General features: G+C 44.8%; 1 protein-coding gene across 1 annotated transcript in view; it reads left to right on the forward strand.

The window, feature by feature from the left end:
• LOC123491965 (protein unc-13 homolog B) overlaps positions 1-18,142 on the forward strand; it is a 37,134-nt gene extending 18,992 nt beyond the window's left edge. The window contains exons 12-15 of the mRNA XM_045223468.1: positions 4,752-4,899; positions 10,004-10,096; positions 11,117-11,276; positions 17,521-18,142. Of these exons, the coding sequence (XP_045079403.1) occupies positions 4,752-4,899; positions 10,004-10,096; positions 11,117-11,276; positions 17,521-17,809 (690 nt within the window). The 3' untranslated portion in view covers positions 17,810-18,142. The remainder of the gene's footprint in view (positions 1-4,751; positions 4,900-10,003; positions 10,097-11,116; positions 11,277-17,520) is intronic.
• Positions 18,143-18,435: the final 293 nt, after the last annotated feature.

The raw sequence follows: 18,435 nt of genomic DNA on the forward strand, positions 1-18,435 counted from the left end.
ATTTGACAAATTCAGGTATGTTTATCCCCGTTTTGTTCCATTTGCTTCCGTTTAAGAAACGTTTTTCAACAGAATCGGCAGAATGAATACACCCTGATCACGCGTAAACAGAGTTCACTCTCATAACAGCCACATTCCTTCTCTTCCCTTTGCTTGTGGACTTCAATGCACAACAAATCAGCTGAATGTGACCAGGTGAAAAAACCTTTCCAAGCCAAACCTCTACAAACAGTCTACATCGTTGTCACCATATTAGCTAAAGTAACGTCATAGTCAGCATAGATAATATAACTAACGCGTTAGCAAACCCGCTACAATCATGCAGTAACGTAAGTGTACAATCAGTAAGCAGTTACACCGGCGGGGCCCGGTGGCAATAAATTAGTAATACCAAAAGCTTACCTTGACTTGGAAGAGTTCCAGTGTTGTGTTGGAAAGTCATAGCAAGCTAGATAACATAGCATCCCTCTGTTTGAGCAGGGTGTTTCAGTAAGCTAAACTAGCTAGCTGCATTTGCTAGCTAAGTAAGTGAATCTGCAAGTGAAAAAAAATAACGAAATCTTTCTCTCTCTATTTATCTCTTGCTTCTCCTTCATTTTGGAATAAATTAATTTGTTCAAACTGTTCAACTATTGTCTTTCTCTCTCTTTGAGTTAACTACTCATCACATTTTATACACTGCAGTGCTAGCTAGCTGTAGCTTATGCTTTCAGTACTAGTTTAATTATCTGATCCTTTGACTGGGTGGACAACATGTCAGTTCATGCTGCAAGAGCTCTGATAGGCTGGAGGACATCCTCCGGAAGTTGTCATAATTACTGTGTAAGTCTATGGAAGGGGGTGAGAATCATGAGCCTCCTAGGTTTTGTATTGAAACCAATGTACCCAGAGGAGGACAGAAGCTAGCTGTCCTCCAGCTACACCATGGTGCTACCATACAGAGTGCTGTGGAGGCTACTGTAGACCTTCTTTGCAAAATAGTGTGTTTTAATCAGTTATTTGTTAACGTGATTATATTTAGTATAGTTTTAACTTTATGTTTTATGATATTCACTGAGGAGGATGGTCCTCCCCTTCCTCCTCTGAGGAGCCTCCACTGTTGTAGAGTGGTGGCTGTTTTAACAGGGTAGTAGGGTTGTAAGATGGTGGAGGTCTTTAAGAGGAGTAGCAGTGCTGAGAGGAGTCGATGCAGTCAGTAAGTGCTTCCCAAATGGCACCCTATTCCCTACATAGTGCACTACTTTTGACCAGAGCCTTTTGGGTGCCATTTGGGATGAAGACAGTTCAGACCGGGGTCTGTGTGAACACTCAACGCAGCGCCGTGAAACAGAATCTAATTGATTCCTACATCTCCATGGACACCAGCTCCCTGTTTAGATCAGTCATGCTGTGGAATTCTCTCCATCAGTATTCCGAGGAGAATGTCCAATTAGAGGAGTTGAGTAATGCCTCCAGGAGACTCTGGCCAATCACAGTTAAGTAATACCTTTAGGTGGAAGAGATACACAGGCTGCATGCAGGACTGGTTAAAGACTTAAAGGAAGAGAGAGGGGAGGGAGAGATGGGGGAGAGAGACTAGCAGAGATACACAGGCTGAATGCAGGACTGGTTAAAGACTTAAAGGGAGAGAGGGGGGAGGGAGAGATGGGGGAGAGAGACTAGCAGAGATACACAGGCTGCATGCAGGACTGGTTAAAGACTTAAAGGGAGAGAGGGGGGAGGGAGAGATGGGGGAGAGAGACTAGCAGAGATACACAGGCTGAATGCAGGACTGGTTAAAGACTTACAGGGAGAGAGGGGGGAGGGAGAGATGGGGGAGAAAGACTAGCAGAGATACACAGGCTGAATTCACTGCTGGTTAAAGACTTAAAGGGAGAGAGGGGGGAGGGAGAGATGGGGGAGAGAGACTAGCAGAGATACACAGGCTGAATGCAGGACTGGTTAAAGACTTAAAGGGAGAGAGGGGGAGGGAGAGATGGGGGAGAGAGACTAGCAGAGATACACAGGCTGAATGCAGGACTGGTTAAAGACTTAAAGGGAGAGAGGGGGGAGGGAGAGATGGGGGAGAGAGACTAGCAGAGATACACAGGCTGAATGCAGGACTGGTTAAATACTTTATGCCTGCAGTAATAAGGCAAAGAGAGATGGAGAGGGGGGCAGGAGGGAGGTGGAGAGGGGGGCAGGAGGGAGGTGGAGAGGGGGGCAGGAGGGAGGTGGAGAGGGGGGCAGGAGGGAGGTGGAGAGGGGGGCAGGAGGGAGGTGGAGAGGGGTACAGGAGGGAGGTGGAGAGGGGGGCAGGAGGGAGGTGGAGAGGGGGGCAGGAGGGAGGTGGAGAAGAGGGAGGTGGAGAGGGGTACAGGAGGGAGGTGGAGAGGGGGGCAGGATGGAGGTGGAGAGGGGTACAGGAGGGAGGTAGAGAGAGGGGAGGGGGAGGTAGAGAGAGGGGAGGGGGAGGTAGAGAGAGAGAGAGAGGAGAGGAGGGGGGGTAGAGAGAGGGGATGACAGAGAGGGGGAGGAAGGGAAATTGATAGGGCGGTAGAGAGGGATAGAGAGAGGGAAAGAGACAGAAAAAGAAATGGAACAAAAAGGATTGGAATTCTGAAGAGGAAACATTTGTATGGTGTTAAATGTAGTGCCGAAAAGCAAAACCATTAAATGATTTATCCGGTGTTGGTGAGATGATAATATGATACACCTATTCGTGTATGTGACAAAAAATGTTTTGTTGTGGATGTTATTGTTGGTGTTGTATGGACCAGTTCTTGAAGTTGGTGTTGTATGGACTAGCTCTTGGAGTTGGTGTTGTATGGACTAGCTCTTGGAGTTAGTGTTGTATGGACTAGCTCTTGGAGTTAGTGTTGTATGGACTAGCTCTTGGAGTTAGTGTTGTATGGACCAGCTCTTGGAGTTAGTGTTGTATGGACCAGCTCTTGGAGTTAGTGTTGTATGGACCAGCTCTTGGAGTTAGTGTTGTATGGACCAGCTCTTGGAGTTAGTGTTGTATGGACTAGCACTTGGAGTTGGTGTTGTGTTGGATACGTCTTTGATGGTTTCTCTGCCATTCTTCCCCCATCAACACCAACAGTATCTACAGAGTGAATCTGGGCTGTGCCTTTTCTGCCGAGGCAGCAGAGCTACAGAGCTTAGTCCCAAATGGCACTGTATGCCCTAAGTAGGACACTACTTTTGATCAGAAGTAGTTTGCTATAGGTAATAGGATGTCATTTGGGACACAGAGCCACAGCACTTAGGATCATTTACTCTGAGCAGCTTTGGCTCATTGACTCAACCCACTGTTTTCAGACTATATCCGCCTGATGATGATATGCCATAATGCATCAGTGACTGGATTATATCTGAACATTACTTCCTTGTTCCAGAGCACATGGAGGATGACCTGTGAACTCATAAACTCCAGTGAGGTGGAGAGTGTGTGTGTGTGTGTGTGTGTGTGTGTGTGTGTGTGGACGTGTTTAACTATACTTGTGGGAACCAGAAGTCCCCACAAGAATAGTAAACAAACTAAAATTTGACCAACTGAGGACATTTTGTTAGTCCCCACAAGGTCAAATGCTATTTCTAGGGGGTTTAGGGTTAAGTTTAGAATTAGTGTTAGTGTTAGAATTAGGTTTAGGAGCTAGGGATAGTTTTAGGGTTAGGGTTAGGAGCTCGGATTAGGGTTAGGGTTAGGGTTAAGGTTAGGTTTTGGGGTTAAGGTTAGGGATAGAGTTAGGGAAAATAGGATTTTGAATGGGATGTAATTTTGTGTCTCCACAAGGTTAGTTGTACAAAACTCTGTGTGTGTGTGTGTGTGCTCATGAACTCATAAACTCTAGTGGGGTGGAGAGTGTGTGGGGGTGGTATATGTATATGTGGCAGAGGTGGCAGGGCTTGAAGCAATTATCCTCTGTCTTAATGCAACACTACACAGTACATAGTTATTAGGCCTACTGCTGCCAGCCTGGATAAGCATACATAGTTATTACCTCTTCCACACTGTCTTCCACACAGTCTGGTCTGAAGATGTGAAAAGTACATGAACTCTGTACGTGTTTTATCTGGTCTGCGTGTACCCGAATTGGATTGGTAACCTCACTCCTCAGATTGAAATGCCTTGAATTGCTAGCTTTTTTGGTGGTGTAGCTGGCTAAGACGTTGTCAAGAGGGCTGTCACGTGTGTTTGCGAGACAGAGGACCTGAGATGAAGTTGCGGATTTGTGAGGGAGGAAGATGTATTGTTAAGTAAGCAGTTTGACAACTGTTACATAAGCAAACATGCTTATTATCTCTCCCACACAGTCTCCTATATTTACATTTACATTTACATCATTTAGCAGACGCTCTTATCCAGAGCAACTTACAAATTACAGTCTGGTCGGAAGGCTGAAAAGTACATGAACTCAGTGAATGTGGTGAATGAAAGCTTACCCAAGTAAACTTCAGCTCAGCTTTAACAAAAAGGGTAATCAGGTGCTCAGTTGAGGGGACAATTCCGAAACATTGTCCTTACTCCAGGACACTTCAACAGGTGACTATCCCAGAAAAGAAAAAGGAACACTGTCTGCATATACAGAATCTTTGTTTTACGGGACAGACAAGCAGGCTAAATGTACTGACTCTGTCAGCATATACAGAATCTATGTTTTACGGGACAGACAAGCAGGCTAAATGTACTGACACTGACTGTTCTCTTTCTGGTCTCTGACTCAGTACGCTTTCCTTCTTTCTTTCTTTCTCTCTCTTCTCCGTAGCAATATTTCCACGCTGGAGGAAACGGTCTGAAGAAGACGTTCCTTGAGAAAAGCCCTGACCTCAAGTCCCTCAAATACGCTCTGAGCCTTTACACACAGCCTACTGATGCCTTGATCAAGAAGTATATATGCACCCAAACCTCTCAAGGTAAGGACACTGAGCTAGTAGATATGCACCCACACCTCTCAAGGTAAGGACACTGAGCTAGTAGATATGCACCCAAACCTCTCAATGTAAGGACACTGAGCTAGTAGATATGCACCCAACCCTCTCAAGTTAAGGACACTGAGCTAGCAGATATGCACCCAAACCTCTCAAGGTAAGGACACTGGGCTAGTAGATATGCACCCAACCCTCTCAAGTTAAGGACACTGAGCTAGTAGATATGCACCCAAACCTCTCAAGTTAAGGACACTGAGCTAGTAGATATGCACCCAACCCTCTCAAGTTAAGGACACTGAGCTAGTAGATATGCACCCAAACCTCTCAAGTTAAGGACACTGAGCTAGTAGATATGCACCCAACCCTCTCAAGTTAAGGACACTGAGCTAGCAGATATGCACCCAAACCTCTCAAGGTAAGGACACTGAGTTAGTAGATATGCACCCAAACCTCTCAATGTAAGGACACTGAGCTAGTAGATATGCACCCAACCCGCTCAAGTTAAGGACACTGAGCTAGCAGATATGCACCCAAACCTCTCAAGGTAAGGACACTGGGCTAGTAGATATGCACCCAACCCTCTCAAGTTAAGGACACTGAGCTAGTAGATATGCACCCAAACCTCTCAAGTTAAGGACACTGAGCTAGTAGATATGCACCCAACCCTCTCAAGTTAAGGACACTGAGCTAGCAGATATGCACCCAAACCTCTCAAGGTAAGGACACTGAGCTAGTAGATATGCACCCAACCCTCTCAAGTTAAGGACACTGAGCTAGTAGATATGTACCCAACCCTCTCAAGTTAAGGACACTGAGCTAGTAGATATGCACCCAAACCTCTCAAGTTAAGGACACTTCCCCCAGTATATACACCCTAACCACTCAAGGGAAGAACACACTTCATCTGTGTCACCAAATGTCTCTGAAAGTCCACAAATGTCTTCTCTAGAGGTTAGGGTTAGAGTTCAGGGTTGGGGTCAATTCCATTTCAGTCAATTCAGGAAGAAATAACAATTCAATTGTTTTTCTCATAGAGAAGCATTGAGGGAAATAGGAATTAGAATTTCAGTTAACTTCCTCAATTGACCCTAACCCTGTTCACAGGAGGCTGGTGAGGGGAGGACAGCTCATATTAATGTCTGGAATGGAATGGTATCAAACACATGAAAACCATGTGTTTGATGAGTTGGATACCATTCAATTTATTCCGTTACAGCCATTACTATGAGCCCGTCCTCCCCAATTAAGGTGCCACCAACATCCTGTGACCCTGTGATAGTTCTCCTTGCTTCTCTTACAGTGGGCTACAGTGTTTTTCCATGTCAGCTTGGTTTCTCTCCAGTTTACCGTGTGAGATGGTTATTGCAGTAATTGCATTTTTCCATCATCCACTGTCTTCTTCAATCCCTTTCTCTTTCTATTTTACTGTTGCCTCTCTCTCTCTCTCTCTCTCTCTCTCTCTCTCTCTCTCTCTCTCTCTCTCTCTCTCTCTCTCTCTCTCTCTCTCTCTCTCTCTCTCTCTCTCTCTCTCTCTCTCTCTCTCTCTCTCTCTCTCTCTCTCTCTCTCTCTCTCTCTCTCTCTCTCTCTCTCTCTCTCTCTCTCTCTCTCTCTCTCTCTCTCTCTCTCTCTCTCTCTCTCTCTCTCTCTCTCTCTCTCTCTCTCATTTGCTCTCTCTTTCCCTCTCTGTCATTCTCTGTCGCTTTCTCTAACTCTATGTCACTCTATCTCTCTCTTGCTGTCTCTATATCTGTCCCAGTTCCATGCTGTGTTTAACTGTGTCTCTGTGGAAGTGTAGGTTTTCTGTTTTCATGACAGAGTAGAGCTACCTGATGGTCTATCTAGGGGGATGGGACCTCAGTGTGGCTTAGTCCAGCAGAGCAGAGCAGTGGAGCTGCACGCCTTTCTATTTCCTCAGTACTCAGCCTAGCATGACACTGGTCCTCTACAGGCTGGAGAGGAGAGGAGAGGAGAAGAAGGGTGAGGAGGAGAGGAGAGCAGGAGATAGGTGGAGAGGAGAGGAGAGGAATGGGAGGAAAAGGGATGAGAGGAGGAGAGGGGAGGAGGGGAGTGGAGGGGGAGAGAGGATAGGGGTGGAGAGGAGAGGGACAGCAGCCTCTGCAGACCTACTCTCTGAAAATCTGTGGTGTTTACATGTCTATTCTGTTGGTTAGCTTTAGGGCAACTAGGGGTTGTGAGAGAAACTCTGGAAGAAAGAAAAAATATTGTGCCACTTGGTTCATAGAATCCGTTAGACTAGCAGAGGGAGGATGGCTAGTTTATCAGCCTGCTAGGTTGTTAGTGGGTTTTAATATTGCAGATAGATTGTAGGTTCTATCAATGTAATTGTTTGCATCATTTCTAATCCCCCTTATTTTATTGTTTTATTCTACACTTCTTTCCCGGCTATCCTACCATCCCTAACCTGATTGGAGTAAACTAACAGACAACAATAATTCTACTGCTACAGCTATTTTCACTCACATCTACAGTACCTGTAGTTAAATAATAAATAATTATATACTTCTTTCCACAAGTGCTGGATTTTCACCCACAGCGGCCAATCCACCATTCATTCTGATCTTAACTCTCTGATGTCCACAGATCAACCCATCTTTCCCAGTATAACACCATTTTGATATTTCCTTTAGCAGTACATCCCTCCATTTTACTGATGTCTTACAAGGGTCCTCAACCTCCCTATTTGTAACATTTCTACTGATATTGTACTAAAAATAAATACTTTTCCCAAGAGTATAATGATATTTCCCATTGACTGATCGTGGTTTTTCAGATCCCCTAACAAAACAGTTTGCAGGTCCATCTGAACCCGGATATTATGACATAACAACCATTCCTGGTCCTGACTCCAAATGCGAGCCACCGATGGACAGTACCAGAAAATATGTTATATTAATTATGTTTCCTCATGGCAGAGTCTGCAGAAGGCTGACTGTTCAATGCCCCATATATTGAGCATTGGTTTTGTAGCAAGTATTTTATATAGTAGCTTAAATTGAAATGAACCGATTGATGAGTCAATTGTTGTTTTATATGTCAGTTCATAGACCTGATGCCAAGGTATTGGGACATCAAAATTACTGTTTCCAACTGACTTGAATTTGATATGGTTGTTAGTGTTGATTTCCCCAGGTCCAGGTCTTAATTGTGTTGTAGTAATGTTTCTCGTCCCCTCTCCTACACACACACACACACACACACACACACACACACACACACACACACACACACACACATTTCTCCTGTTCCAGGTCTTAATTGTATTGACGTGATATCCCCCTCCTTAATCAGGATCCATTCATCAGCTCTCTCTCTCTCTCTCTCTCTCTCGCTCTCTTTCGCTCTCTTTCTTTCTTTCTCTCGCTCTCTCTCCCGCTCTCACCTCTCTCTGTTAATGACACAACAGACACACAAACAACAGTACACATCTGTCTGTGTTACTACCCCCACGTCTGTCTGTTCTGTCTGTGTTACTACCCCCACATCCGGCTGTTGTGTCTGTGTTACTACCCCCCTGTCTGGCTGTTGTGTCTGTGTTACTACCCCCCCATATAGATGTTGTGTCTGTGTTACTACCCCCCCGTCTGGCTGTTGTGTCTGTGTTACTACCCCCCACGTCTGGCTGTTCTCTCTGTGTTACTACCCCCACGTCTGGCTGTTCTCTCTGTGTTACTACCCCCCACGTCTGGCTGTTCTCTCTGTGTTACTACTCCCACGTCTGGCTGTTCTCTCTGTGTTACTACCCCCCATGTCTGGCTGTTCTCTCTGTGTTACTAACCCCAACGTCTGGCTGTTCTCTCTGTGTTACTAACCCCCACGTCTGGCTGTTCTCTCTGTGTTACTACCCCCCACGTCTGGCTATTCTCTCTGTGTTACTACCCCCCACGTCTGGCTGTTCTCTCTGTGTTACTAACCCCCACGTCTGGCTGTTCTGTCTGTGTCCATGTTTCTGTCTCTCTGTCTGTCTTTCTCTCTCTCTTACCCCATCTTTCTCCTCCTCCTCCTCTCTCTTGTTCATCTTTATCTCTCTCTCTCTCTCTCTCTCTCTCTCTTTACCCCCCTCTCCTCATCCCTATTTCTCTCTCCCTCCCTCTGTTTCTCTATTATCCCCACTCTCTTCCTTTCTCTCTCCTGGGTCTGTCATTGAGTGCACCTCCATATTTAATGTTTGTTTGTTTGTTTGTTCTCTGCTCCAGAGAGGGTAGTGGTCCTAAATGTTTGGAGTCTCAGTGTAGGCCAGCACTTTGCGTTACCATTCTGTGTGTGTGTGTGTGTGTGTGCATGCGTGCGTGCCTGTGTCTGTTTGTGTGTGTGTGTGTGTGTATGTGCGTGCGTGCGTGCATGTGTGCAATTCTGTTCCATTGTGTTCTGTTCTTTTACTCAGAGCTTAATGCATTTATCTACGGCTCCATATGTTGTTTTGTTTTCTATGTAGCTTGTTTTTCTTATGTCATTGGTTTCCAGAGAACCCTACTTCTAAGTGACACAGGAGGAAGTGGAGTGAGTCATTCACTTCTTGTTGCAGTTTATGTTTCAGTCACTACACACAGGGGTCTCTTCTCTACCTTTCTGGATCAGTGTGTGTGTAACCTCATTTGAGATGCAGTGTTTCTGTCTTTTTTTACTTTCTGTCTCTCCTTTTCTCTCATTCTGTCTCTCCTCTCTCTCTCTCTCTCTCTCTCTCTGTCTCTCCTTCTCTCTCTCTGTCTCTCCCCTCTGACTCTGTTACAACATGTGGTTGTAATGACTTGCAGGTCCGTGCAGGTGACGATTCTCTCTCTCACTCTCTCTTTCTCTCCCTCTCTCTCTTTCTCTCCTTCTCTCTCACTCCTCCTCTCTCTCACTCTCTTCCTCTCTCCCTCTCTCTTCCCCGCTCTCTCCCTCTCTCTCACTCCTCCTCTCTCTCTCTGACGGTAGTGTTATATGGTGGTCTCCAGATGAAGATTCTCGCTGTGCTCTCTCTCCTCCTCCTCTCTCTCTCTCTCTCTCCTCCTCCTCATCTCTCTTCTTCTCTCTCCTCTCTCTCTCTCTCTCTCTCTCTGACAGTAGTGTTGTGTTGTTGGTCTGCAGGTCAGTCTACAGACAGCTCCGTGGGGGAGGTGTCCATGCAGGTGGATCTCATCTCTCACCCTGGCACTGGAGAGCACAAAGTCAACGTGAAGGGTGAGACACACACACACACACACACAAGCACATCCTATTCCTGTACACACACACACACACACACACACACACAGAGGAAGAAAGCAGAAACTGTGAAACAATTAAACCTGACATTACAGCAACGATTTATCATTCTTAGTCAAATCTATTCACACCTGTAATGTTCAAAGAGGAACCACTGGGAGGAACATGGATAGTTGGATTGTAGTTTATGTATTCTAATGGTAAAGCTGTGGTCATTATCAGATGGATTGCTGCTACACTGCGTCCTACTGTCTGTTGGAGACTTCTATAGAGAATAATAACCACCATAGCATAAAAACACACTTCTGAAGGTATCATTAAAACCCTATTTTACAGAACACTAGTCAGACAGAGACAGAGACCAGTGGTTAAAACCCTATTTTACAGAACACTAGTTAGACAGAGACAGTGGCTGTGTTACATAGGCAGCCCAATTCTGATATTTTTTCCACTAACTGGTCTTTTGACCAATCACATCAGATCTTTTCACATCAGATATTTTTCAGAGCTGATCTAATTGGTCAAAAGATAAATTAGTGAAAAAAATATCTGAATTGGGCTGCCTGTGTAAATGCAGCCGGAGTGACTCACACTCAATGACCAGTGGTTTAAGAACACGTGTTTTATTTAAAAGTAAATGGACCAGTGGTTTTACAACAAGTAATTATTTAAGTTTACATAGTGGATGGATGGATGGATGGATGTGTGCATGGATGGATGATTTGATTGACTGATTGACTGATCTATTGATTGATTGATTGATTGATTGACTGATTGATTGATTGATTGATCGATCGATTGATGTATTAATTAATTAATTGATTGGTTGATTGATTGATTGATTGACTGTGATTGATTGGCTGATTGATTGATTGACTGATCGACTGATTGGTTGATCGACTGATTGACTGATCAACTGGTTGACTGATTGCTTGATTGATCGACTGATTGATTGATCGACTGATTGATTGACGTGTCTCTGCTGTTCCTTTGCAGTGGTGGGGGTCAACAACCTAAGCTGGCAGACCAATGCCATGTTCCGACCGTTCGTGGAGGTGAATGCGGTCGGACCGCACCTCGCCGACAAGAAACGCAAGTTCACCACCAAGACCAAGAACAACAATTGGTCACCAAAATACAATGAAACATTCCAATAGTAAGTCTGGTTTATTGTCTAAATTTAGTCTGGTTTATTGTCTAAATTTTGTCTGGTTTATTGTCTAAATAAGTCTGGTTTATTGTCTAAAGGTCTGGTTTATTGTCTAAAGTAAGTCTGGTTAATTGTCTGAAGTACATGTCACGATCGTCTTGAAATGAAGCGGGCCAAGGCGCAGCGTGAGATGCGTACATATTTATTACTTGTACAAAACAGCGAACAAAACAACCAACGATACGTGAAGTCCTTCGACACAAAACACAAATCAAAAGGAACAAGAAACCACAACCACAAAGTGAAAACAGACAGTTTAAATATGGCTCCCAATCAGAGACAACCAGAAAACAGCTGACACTCGTTGCCTCTGATTGGGAGTCACTTAGGGCAACACAGAAAACAACAACCTAGAAAACCCAACATAGAAACAACCCACACAGAACGAACACACCCTGGCTCAACATACAGAGTCCCGGAGCCAGAGCGTGACAGTACCCCCCCCTAAAGGCGCGGACTGCGACCGCGCCTCAAACGTAGCAAAACAGGGGAGGGCTGGGTGGGCATACTTCCTCGGTGGCGGTTCCGGTTCCGGGCTTGACCACCACCCCTCCATAATCCCCCCGTAGCGCCCCTGGTCCGGTCTGACCCCGCTGGCTGGATCTGGACTGGACATCGACGGAGCAGATTGCTTAAGCTCCATTGTGGAGCAGCTGACCTGTACCTGATCAGGCACCGGACTGACGACGCGCACCCCTGGCTTGGCGCGTGAGGCAGGAACGGACCGGACCTGGCTGACGATGCGCACCCCTGGCTCGGTGCGTGGAGCAGCAACGGACCGGACCGGGCTGACGATACGCACCCCTGGTTTGGCGCGTGAGGCAGGAACGGACCGGACCTGGCTGACGATACGCACCCCTGGCTTGGTGCGTGGAGCCGGAACGGGCCTCACCGGACTGACTACTCGCATCCCTGGCTTGGTGCGAGTAGCAGGAACAGGCCGGACCGGGCTGGCGACGCGCACCGTAGGTTTGGTGCGAGTGGCATGAACAGGCCGGGTCGGGCTGGCGACGCGCACCGTAGGTTTGGTGCGAGTGGCAGGAACAGGCCGGGTCGGGCTGGCGACGCGCACCGTAAACTTGGTGCGGGTGGCAGGAACAGGCCGGACCGGGCTGGTGACGCACACCGTAGACTTGGTGCGTGGAGCAGGGACAGGCCGGGCTGGGCTGGCGACGCACCCTGTAGGCTTGGTGCGGGGAGCAGGAACAGGCCGGACAGGGCTGACGACGCGCACCACAGACTTGGCGCGGGGAGCAGGAACAGGCCGGGCCGGGCTGACGACACGCACCACAGGCTCGATGCGAGGAACAGGAACAGGCCGGACCGTACTGGGGACACACACCACTGGCCCTACGCAGGGATCAGGAACGGGCCGGACCGGACTGGTAACACACCCCAGTACCTCTCGCCGTGCCTCCACACTTTCCCTCTCCTCTGTGACCGGTGGCCCCCTTAACCTGGCGGCCCTCTCTGCCAACCTTCTGCACCACTCTATCCCGTACTCCTGCTGCCCCGTCGTCCACGGCGTGAGCCCCCCCCTAAAAATTTTCTGGGCTTGTCTCTCCCCCGTGGACCAGGCCTCCATGGTTCTCGTCCAATTCTCTCTCCACTTTTCATAATTCCAGCCTTTCTCCTCATCACGCTGCTTGACCCCGTCGTGGTGGTTTCTTCTGTCACGATCGTCTTGAAATGAAGCGGGCCAAGGCGCAGCGTGAGATGCGTACATATTTATTACTTGTACAAAACAGCGAACAAAACAACCAACGATACGTGAAGTCCTTCGACACAAAACACAAATCAAAAGGAACAAGAAACCACAACCACAAAGTGAAAACAGACAGTTTAAATATGGCTCCCAATCAGAGACAACCAGAAAACAGCTGACACTCGTTGCCTCTGATTGGGAGTCACTTAGGGCAACACAGAAAACAACAACCTAGAAAACCCAACATAGAAACAACCCACACAGAACGAACACACCCTGGCTCAACATACAGAGTCCCGGAGCCAGAGCGTGACAGTACAATTAAACAATCTGATAGTAAGTCTGGTTTATTGTCAAAAGTAAGTCTGGTTAATTGTCTGAAGTAAGTCTGGTTAATTGTCTAAAGTACAATTAAACATTCTGATAGTAAGTCTGGTTTATTGTCTAAAGTAAGTATGGTTTATTGTCTAAAGTAAGTATGGTTTATTGTCTGAAGTACAATTAAACATTCTGATAGTAAATCTGGTTTATTGTCTAAAGCAGATAACATAATCCTGTGTTTTGGCTTCAGTAATGTGTGTCTTGGTTGTACCAGGAGTGTTGCTCCTCAACAAGGAAAGGATTTGCTGTATAGTGGGAATGTAGACACCTGCAGTGACGCTGTCAAAACGTTTGGAAAAGGTTACAAATGAAACTAGAAATACTTTATCAGCATGATAGCAGAAAGTAATGAGATGATGAAGTGCTTTTAAAAATTGAGAAAAGAAAGAGACATTTCAATTACTTGAATAGTGAGAATAGAGAGAGGGGTGAGATAGATCACTCACCCTATCTATGCAGCTGTACCACTGTATGTCTGATACTGAGCCAGCTGCATTTAAAGCACAATGTAGAGCCTGTGTCCAAAAAGGCATCCTATTTCCTATACACTGAGTGTACTAAACATTAGGAACACCTTCCTAATATTGAGTTCCACCCCCTTTTGCCCACAGAACCGCCTCAATTTGTCGGGCATGGTCTCTGCAAGGTGTCGAAAGCGTTCCACAGGGATGCTGGCCGATGTTGACTCCAATGCTTCCCACAGTTGTGTCAAGTTGGCTGGATGTCCTTTGGGAGGTGGACCATTCCTGATACACACCGGAAACTATTGAGCGTGAAAAACCCAGCAGCTTTGCAGTTCTTGACACAATCAAACCAGTGCGCCTGGCACCTACTACCATACCCCGTTCAAAGGCACTTAAATATTTTGTCTTGCCCATTGGCACACACACAATCCATGTCTCAATGGCTTAAATATCCTTCTTTAATCTGTCTCCTCCCCTTACTCTACACTGATTTAATAAGGGATCATAGCTTTCAGCTGGATTCACCTGGTCTGTCTATGTCATGGAAAGAGCAGGTGTTTTCTGTTTTGTACACTCAGTGTCTAGTGCCCTGGTCAAAAGTAGTGCACTACATGGGGAATAGGGTGCCATTTGGGATGCAGACAGGGTCTATCTATGCAGCTGCATCCAATCCTCTCACTGTGTTTCTGATACTGAGCCAGCTGCATCTGACGCGCAGTCAGAGAGAGACAGAGAGAATGATCCTCCGTACTGCGTACGTAGTCTCTGGTGCTCTGTTAATGCCACCGTCCACCGACGGAGATCAATGTCAACAGGAACACTGTCTGCATATACATGCACTTCTTGTTTTGTTTTGTTTTATTTGCACCAAAGAAAACAACAATACAGATAAAAATGAAATGTATAAAACGGTGTGCAGGTGTGGTTGGAAGCCCAAGGGCTTATATGATACCCACACCACAAAAAAACTATATACAATATATAAGGACAAAAATAAAAAAGGTTTGTTAAAACAGATAACAAAACTCACTAATTATAAATCTATAAATGAATTGATCAGTAATCATGAAAAAAATGTGTGCATGTGAATGTGTGAGAGTTAGTTATGGAGGAGATTACTGAGTAGTTTGGTTCATCAGGCTGACCCCGTCTTCGCTTGAAATTATTGAGGGATGATGATGTTTTGGCAATGTGAAGATAAGAATTCCAGAGTATGGTACCTCTGTATTTGATAGAGAATTGACTATGTGAGGTGCGGCAGTTGGGAGGGTGAAGGTTATCGCAGTGTCTTGTGTTATATAGATGGATTTCAGAATTAGCCTGGAAGAATCCATTGAAGTGTTTAGGTAAACTGTCTGGCAGGTAGGAGTATTTGTAGATGAAAGTGCATAATTGGCGTACATTAATGTCGTAAATAGACAAGATATTGAGTTTTGGTGCAGATGGCTCCAGGTAATTAGAGGAGGTGGCTAGTCTTGCAAATGTCTTTTGTAGGATGAGAAATGTGTGTAGGTAGGAGGCATATGTACTGGCCCAGACAATATTACATTAAATGAGATATGGGTAAATGTAGCTATAGTATAGAGTTAGGAAGCAAGCCTGATGTACCAAACTACTAATCTTTCTGATGATACCAACAGATTTCATCACTTTGCTGCAGACAAATTGAATATGATCTTTCCAGGAGGAAACTCAGAAGAATCTAGTGGATGTGACTTGTTCCATTTCATTCCCACCAATTGAGATTCTGGCTTTTATTTATATTTTTTATATATCTTATTCTTAGTAGTGAATACAATAAAGTTAATTTTTTTTACATTTAAAGATAATTTGATTTATCTGGAACCATTCAGAAAATTTGGCCATGCCTGAGTTGGCTTCATTAATTAGTGAATAAAAGTTATTGTGTGATAAAATCAAATTGGTAACGTCAGCAAAGAGAATGGGAAGTTCGGTAGAAGAAACAGCAGCAAGGTCATTGGAATAACAAAGGTCCAATTATCGAACCCTGTGGCATGCCTCAGGATATCTTGGCCCTGGTAGATGCACAGCCGTTTGCATAAACAAACTGTTCTCTATCATAAACATAACTATAGCCAATTTTTATGTATAATCATGAAAACCGTAATAATGCAATTTAGAAAGTAATATTTAATGATCAACTGTGTCATACGCTTTGGATAAATCTAAAAAGATGCCAAGAACGTCTTCATTGTTGTTCAGGGCTGTAAAGATTTTATCTACAAGTTGCAAAAGAGCTGTGAAGTAGTTTTTATGAAAACCATATTGGTTTTCTAGGATTTTAGAAAAACATGGTAGTACAGATATTGGCCGATAATTTGTAAGATATCTTGGATCCCCAGATTTATAGAGGGGGATAACTTTGGCAATTTTCTAATCTTTAGGAACAATACCAGTTTGCATAGATTTGGTGAAGATATACAGTACTCAGAGGCTCAGTAAGCCAGGAAGACACTGATTTCACCAAAGATGTACCAATGTCATCATGACCTGCTGCTGATATCTTTAAGTTACCAATGACCTCCATCACCTCCATTACATCAGGATGATCAAACTAAAGCAGAGAAGGTAAATGTCCCTTAATGTAATCCAAGAGATTTCTATCAGCGTTCTCTATTTTCTTTGACAGAGAGGAACCCAAATTCACAAAAAAGTTATTAAATTCACATGAAATAACATCAGGATCACTATAGGTCTTATTTCCAACAATAAATTGAGATGGGATAGTTGTAGATGATTTTTCTTATTCATCAGTTGATGTATGGTTTTCCAAGTTGACTTTATATTATTCAAGGATTTTTAGAATTTGTTAGTAAAATATCTTCCTTCCTGATGCGCTCTCTCTGTGTGTGTGTGTGTTTGCGTGCGTGCATGCGTACGTGCGCGAGCATGCGTTTGTGTGCTTTTGTTTGAATCTTCAGAAGCCATTAGTAGTCTGTGGATAATTAGGTAGGATCCTAAAGAAAAGGTTGGCTTGGAAATAATGGTCCCTCTGAACACAGACGTTTAACTCTGTTGCAAAACATAATTGAAGTGTCCCTCATTTCAGTCAGTTACAACAATGAACCCTCTCCATTCATAGAGATGTCACCGAGCCAACGTCTCTCACTGACAAATTATATATATTATTATACACATTCTTATACACCCTGCTATGGGACAAAGCCATCTGGCCTCTCGTGAAATGCTCTCAGTTCTCATTGATATTAGCCTTTCTACATAAGGAGAGTGGCGTGTGTGTTTGTGTCTGGTTTCTGTGCGTGTGTGTGGTTTCTGTGTGTGTGTGTGCTTGTGTTCGTGTTATCTAACCAACCTTTAGCACTGTGGTGTCTGGTCTCTGACTGAATGAGTTCCGTTGTCTAATCAATCATTCAATTAATCAATCAGTCATACAACATGACATGACCTCTCCTTTCTGACTGCAAGTTGTTGTTGTTGTTAATAAATATGTTATTGATGTGATGTTGATGTGGCCTACGGTTGTCTAGCGGTCTAAGCTACTGCCTTTCAGATCACATATACCGCTGCAGCATGGGTTCTTATCCAGCATCTTTCTCTCTATCCTGTTCAATAAACTACTACTGATGTTGATCATGTTGTTGTCTCTCTTCCTCCCCAGTATTCTGAGCAACGAGCACGGTCCAGAGTGTTACGAGCTCCACGTCTCAGTGAAGGACTACTGCTTCGCCAGAGAGGACCGCATCATCGGCATGGCGGTCCTCCAGCTCAGAGAACTGGCCGACCAGGGGAGCTGCTGTGCCTGCTACCCCCTGGTGAAGAGTATCACCATGGACGAGACCGGACTCACCATCATGAGGATACTCTCTCAAAGGACCAACGACGAAGTGGCCAAAGAGTTTTGTCGTCTCAAGACAGACACACGCTCTTCAGAGGAGGTGGCCTCCTAGTATGGAGATGTGATGGAGGGATGGATGGAATGAATGGATGATTGCATGGAAGGGAGTAGAGGAAGGGGGACAAGGGGAAGGAAGGAAGGAAGATGAAGGCTGACTGAGTTGAGGAGTTATGTTGTGTGTTTTGGTGCATGTGCGTAAAACATCTGTTGGAATGTTCATTTTAAACTACAGTATGTACCAGTGTTTACTTACCGTATGCTCAATATTAAGTACTATATTCTACGAGTTATGTTAACGAGACATGAAATACCTTTTTGTACAACATTTAGATTTGTTCCGATAAAGTGCCAAACCAGAGGGAAAAAAGTATAACAACAACAACAACAAAACAAAACAACAAAATATAACGGTGATGAATTATGGTGATACTTAGTATGTTTGATGAAAAATTTGCTTGATTATTTGGTTCAGTGTAAAATCATTCTCTCTATATAAAACGGTGGCATTTTAATCGTTAAAAATCGTTCATTTGCACCCTTGTTTTGTTACTCGTCCCCTCACACAGCACTTGTTGTGCATGTTCCGTTTACAACCATGTCTCTTCCATCATCTCACAGTGACCACAGGGTCAGGGTCCATGTACCCTGGCCCTAAAACTCTTTGTATTTAAGCCGAAA

This window comes from Coregonus clupeaformis, chromosome 1 (genome assembly GCF_020615455.1).
Source record: "Coregonus clupeaformis isolate EN_2021a chromosome 1, ASM2061545v1, whole genome shotgun sequence".
NCBI lineage: Eukaryota > Metazoa > Chordata > Actinopteri > Salmoniformes > Salmonidae > Coregonus > Coregonus clupeaformis.